Here is a 4,542-nt window from a genome sequence, read left to right as displayed (position 1 = left end):
GGGGCAGCTCTACCCTGACCTCTGGGGTCCCTGTGAGTGGTCGTCAGCTTGAGGGCAGTTTGGGAGTTTTAAAATTTTGTTTGTCGTTTTGTTTTGTTTTGAGTTTTATTGCCACCTAATCCACACCATACAATTCAATTGCTCAATCACGTCGGGAAGCATGCCACAGTCATTACCGCAATTAATTTCAGAACATTTTCTTTCTTGTTTTTTTTACTCCCGTGATGAAATCACCTTTAAAATGAATTGTGTAATCACCCTCAGTCCTAGTGCTCCCACCCCCTCTCCCCTTCACTGTTTACTACCAAATCCGCCCCCACCCCCCTTACAACCCCTACACACCTTCACATCAGTTATTCTCTCTCGGCCTCTGCTCCTTGTGTGCTTCCCAAACTGGCAGGCCCAACAGAAACGATAAAGAACGGAAAGGAAATGGGGTGGGAAGAAGAAAACAATAGGAACACAAAGATAAAAGTACAACAATGAACAAGGAAGGAAAGACCGCATCCATATTTTAAAAGCCAGGGAAAGCTAGCTATTTTCTGAAGGAGACTGAGAAAACTTGTCCTCAGCCCTCTGAGAACAGCAGAGACTCGTCTTAACCACATTTTCTTTGGCAAAAAACGTGTGCGTGCATGAACCCTCGGATCAGTACTCTTTGTTTTTCCTTGAGCTTTCCCTGGTATGCAGCATTGCTGGCCACCGGACAGAAGCATACTTCATTTCAGAGTGCTGTGCAGAAAGACTCCCAGCTGTTTCCTCTCGTCCTCCCCATGCCTGGGATTGCGCTTTGAGTCTCTGCAGATCTCACTGATGTGAAGTGGCAGCTCCCTGCCGCTCTAAGTTGCTCTGCTCAGACCCTCTCTCTCCAGCGCACTGGTGACTCACACAGGCCTCCTCTTGCATGAACTGACCTTCCAGTCCTCGGCTGGCCTGTGTTTTTTCTTTTTTCCCAGCAGGGTGAGCTTTCTTTCCTTTTCTCACCATTTTATTGGGAGCTCTGACAGAGAGAACATTCCATAGATCAATCACATCAAGCAGTATTGTACAACGGCCTCCACAGTCAGGTTCAAAACATTTTCTTTCTTCTTGAACTCCTTGAAATCAGCTCCCCTTTATCCCCTCTCCCCCACCCTGCACCCCCCTACCTCCCTACCCCGAACTCTTAGTTTTTATTTTTTGCTGCATCTTACACCATCCAATAGATCCGTTTAAGTACAATTTTGTTGTTCCCTCCCCTCAAGGGGGGCTACCCAGTCATCAGGGGGTCCCCCCACCCCCACTTCCTGTACCCTCAGGGGACCATCACTCCTGTGCAGGCTACCCTTTCTTTTCTTGCTCACCTACAGGGGTTCCTTGTTGTTCCCGATAGGAACCCTTTCTTGATTTTAGACATGTCAGTTGGCTAGTCTTCTGTAGCACAAAGTCACCACCCATTTCTCTTTTCCCTTTTAAATATGATTTGTTTTATGTTTATCACGTTGAGCGTACTCATGACGCAATGCGCACCTGCTTCTACACGTACCACAATGTATGGTCGCTGATGAGCTTCTCTAAGTTGTGAGACCGCCATCCCTCGCCCTCCTTTTATCAGTGGTTTCTTCCCCTCGGATGTAAGTTCACCGCCCTGCCCCCTTTGGGTTCCCATCTAGCCTTTCGAATCACTGTTGCCAGTTTGATCCCAAAGGGATTGTTCTTGAAGAGTGCACCACACTCGAGGCACTCGTGAGCCCTGGTGGTGTTGTGGTTAGGCATGGAGCCGCTAGCCACAAGGTCAGCAGTTCAAAACCCCCCACCGCTCCATAGGAGAAAGAAGAGGCTTTCGGCTCCCGTAAAGAGTGACAGTCTCAGAAACCCACAGGGAGTGGTTGTGCCCTGTCCTGTGGGGTTGCAGGAGCCGGAATAGGCTCAATGGCAGTGGATTTGAGAGATTTTGAAGATTTTTGTTTATTAAGTTAATCTACTGTTTTGATTCCCTCGCGATTCTCTAAGACAAGGTGGAAGTGTCCCTGTGGGTTTCGGAGATGGTGACTTTACAGGAGTAGAAAGCCTCGACTTCAGAGTCAGAAAGACCCGGTGGTGGTGAGTTTGGGGTGGTGGTTTGATTTAGAGAAGACCATCAGGGACTCTCATTAATTGAAGGTTTAAAGATTGTCTCAGGGTTGTCATTTCCAGACATCACCTGGTCTCTATAACCCCAGGCAGTATGGGTTCGATGAGAAATGTTTCTGCTCGACATTTCCCCTCTTTTGACCAGGATTATTGTAGAGACTGTTGCATCCAACCCTTCAGGAGTGGCAGTTGGGCACCCACTCCGTTCTTCTGGTCTCTGGGCAAACGAGGCAGTTATTCACTGAGGCAGTTAGTCACCCATTCCATGCCCTCCTCCCATTCCCGACTCTCCTCCTTCCTCTTACTCCAGGTGAATGGGCATTGATGGTCGTGTCTTTTGAGACAAGTATCTGTTTCTAATCCCAGTTGACCCTCCACAGACCAGTATGAAAGAGCGAGGGAAGAGCTTATCGCCGGGTTATCCAGAAGGTCCACGGTCCTCAAAGTTCTGGATTGGTTGCTGTTCTTGGTTGCTTGTGTTCAGTTTGGGTTCGCTGGAGAAGTGAGACCAGTGTTGCTTGTATGCATTTGTCTACAGAATGAGATTTACAGCAAGATATGGCTTACACAGCTGTAGAAATTGGTAGGTCTACACTGACTCAGGTCAGCCTTCTCCTGACTTAGGGAAGTTGAAGGGGGCACAGGCTGGTGGATGTAGTGGTCTGGAGTCGGCTGAATGGATCCACCACCAGTTCCCGGGTTGGCAGAGGATGCAACCGAAGATTGAGGAATGAAATGCAAGATCCAGCTCTGGCAGAAGGGGAAGGGCCCAAGGGGATTTGACTCTGCTCAGTCTCTCTCTCTCAGACAAGAAGCCTTATGACACCAAGGAGGTGTCATCAGACTGTGACCCAATTGGTAGGTTGTACTCCACCCCTACCCTTACCCAGGAGGGTCTCGTTGACATAATCTCCAACTACCACCATTGCCACTGAGTTGATCTCAACCACGATGGTTCCACGCCTGTCAGCTAACATGGTGGTCCATGTGGCTTTCACGGCTGTAGCCTTTGGGAGGTCGATCCCCGAACCAGGTCGATACTTGTCGAGAGCTCAAGCATTTGCACCTCTGAGAAACCACAGCTCTTGCGCAGCAAGAGGCTTTTATATCACAGAGTATCATTCTTCTCTGTATGCCGGGGATACACATGCCATCATTTAAGATGGCTGAGGACAATGTTAAAAGTGCTGGCTGCTGAAGCCCGTGGTTCAAGCCAACCCATCGCTCCAAGGGAGAAAGATGAGGCTGCCTGCTCCCGGGAAGATTTGCAGTCTTCGAAACCCAAGGGAGCCATTCTGCGCTGTCTCACAATGTTGCTGTACCGTAGAACACACTCACCGGCAGTGGGTTTAGCTAGGTGGACTAAGTTAAAGTGTTAAACCTTTGAGCTTGTTGTGTTAGTCTAGGTAGACCAGAGAAACAAATTTGTAGACATTCCTATGTGTGTAAGAGAGAGTTTTGTCCACAAGAGCAATTGAATATTGAGAATACGTCCCAGCCCAGTCCAGATCAAGTCCATAAGTCCGATATTAGCCCATATGTCTGACACCAACCTATACATTCCTGTTCAGACTCATTAAACACATGCAATGATGCTGAAGGCAGGAGGATCACAGGCCAGTGGGTGGGAAGTCTTGTCGCTCCAGTGGCAGCGTAAGCATCTCAGCACTGGCTGGGGTCTCCATGTGACTCCTCCAACTCAGGGCACTAGCGTAACTCCATGTGTCTTGTCAGCTGGAGTGTCTCCCAGGGAGTCAAAACAGAGAGAGAATGTCTCCCGCCTCCAAGGAGGAAGACAGGAGTTCCTGTCTTCCTTTTCCTCAGGAAAAGGCCACGCCCACACAGAGGCCTCATTGGCTACGATCTGATTGACAGGTGAGACTCCCCACCTCCAAAGAAGAAATACATGATTTCCCAGAATCCTCAGGAGAAGACCAGGCCCACACAGAGGCCTCATTGGCTATGATCTGATTGACAGGTGAGACTCCACCCCTTCACTCTGAATCCTCAAATTGACACCAGAGTACGTAACTACCACACTTGCACAAACCAAGAAACCCAGCCCGTTGCCCTTGAGTTGATTCCTACTCGTGGTGGTGACCCCGAGTGAGACAGTGGAGAGAAGCGCTGGCTTGCCTGTGATCTTGACAGGAGCAGATCCCCAGGTCTCTCGCCCAACTGCCTTTGGGTGGGTTTGAAGCATCAGCCTTTTGACTCATCCTGCCCCCACCCCAGAACAGGCGAGCTTCTATTGACCAGAGACTGCCCTGTCATCATCACCTCTCTCTCTTTCTCTCTTGTCTCGCAGGAGCAAACTGCACCTACTTTAAATTCTTCACCACGAGGCAGAATGCACACATCTTCCAGAGAACCACAAGGAAAGGTGAGCATTGCGAGCTGCTTTGGTGCTGCGGGGGAGGCTACAAAAGC

At 49.4% G+C, this 4,542-nt stretch overlaps 1 protein-coding gene across 1 annotated transcript in view; it reads left to right on the top strand.

Moving 5' to 3' along the window:
• Nucleotides 1–4,542, top strand: part of CACNG6 (calcium voltage-gated channel auxiliary subunit gamma 6) — a 23,165-nt gene that overhangs the window by 9,830 nt on the left and 8,793 nt on the right. Inside the window, exon 2 of the mRNA XM_004715675.2 lies at nt 4,421–4,495. Within this exon, the coding sequence (XP_004715732.1) occupies nt 4,421–4,495 (75 nt within the window). The remainder of the gene's footprint in view (nt 1–4,420; nt 4,496–4,542) is intronic.

This window comes from Echinops telfairi, unplaced genomic scaffold (genome assembly GCF_000313985.2).
Source record: "Echinops telfairi isolate 266 unplaced genomic scaffold, ASM31398v2 ScPeMD7_655;HRSCAF=1070, whole genome shotgun sequence".
NCBI lineage: Eukaryota > Metazoa > Chordata > Mammalia > Afrosoricida > Tenrecidae > Echinops > Echinops telfairi.
This window is presented reverse-complemented; position numbering and strand designations above follow the sequence as displayed.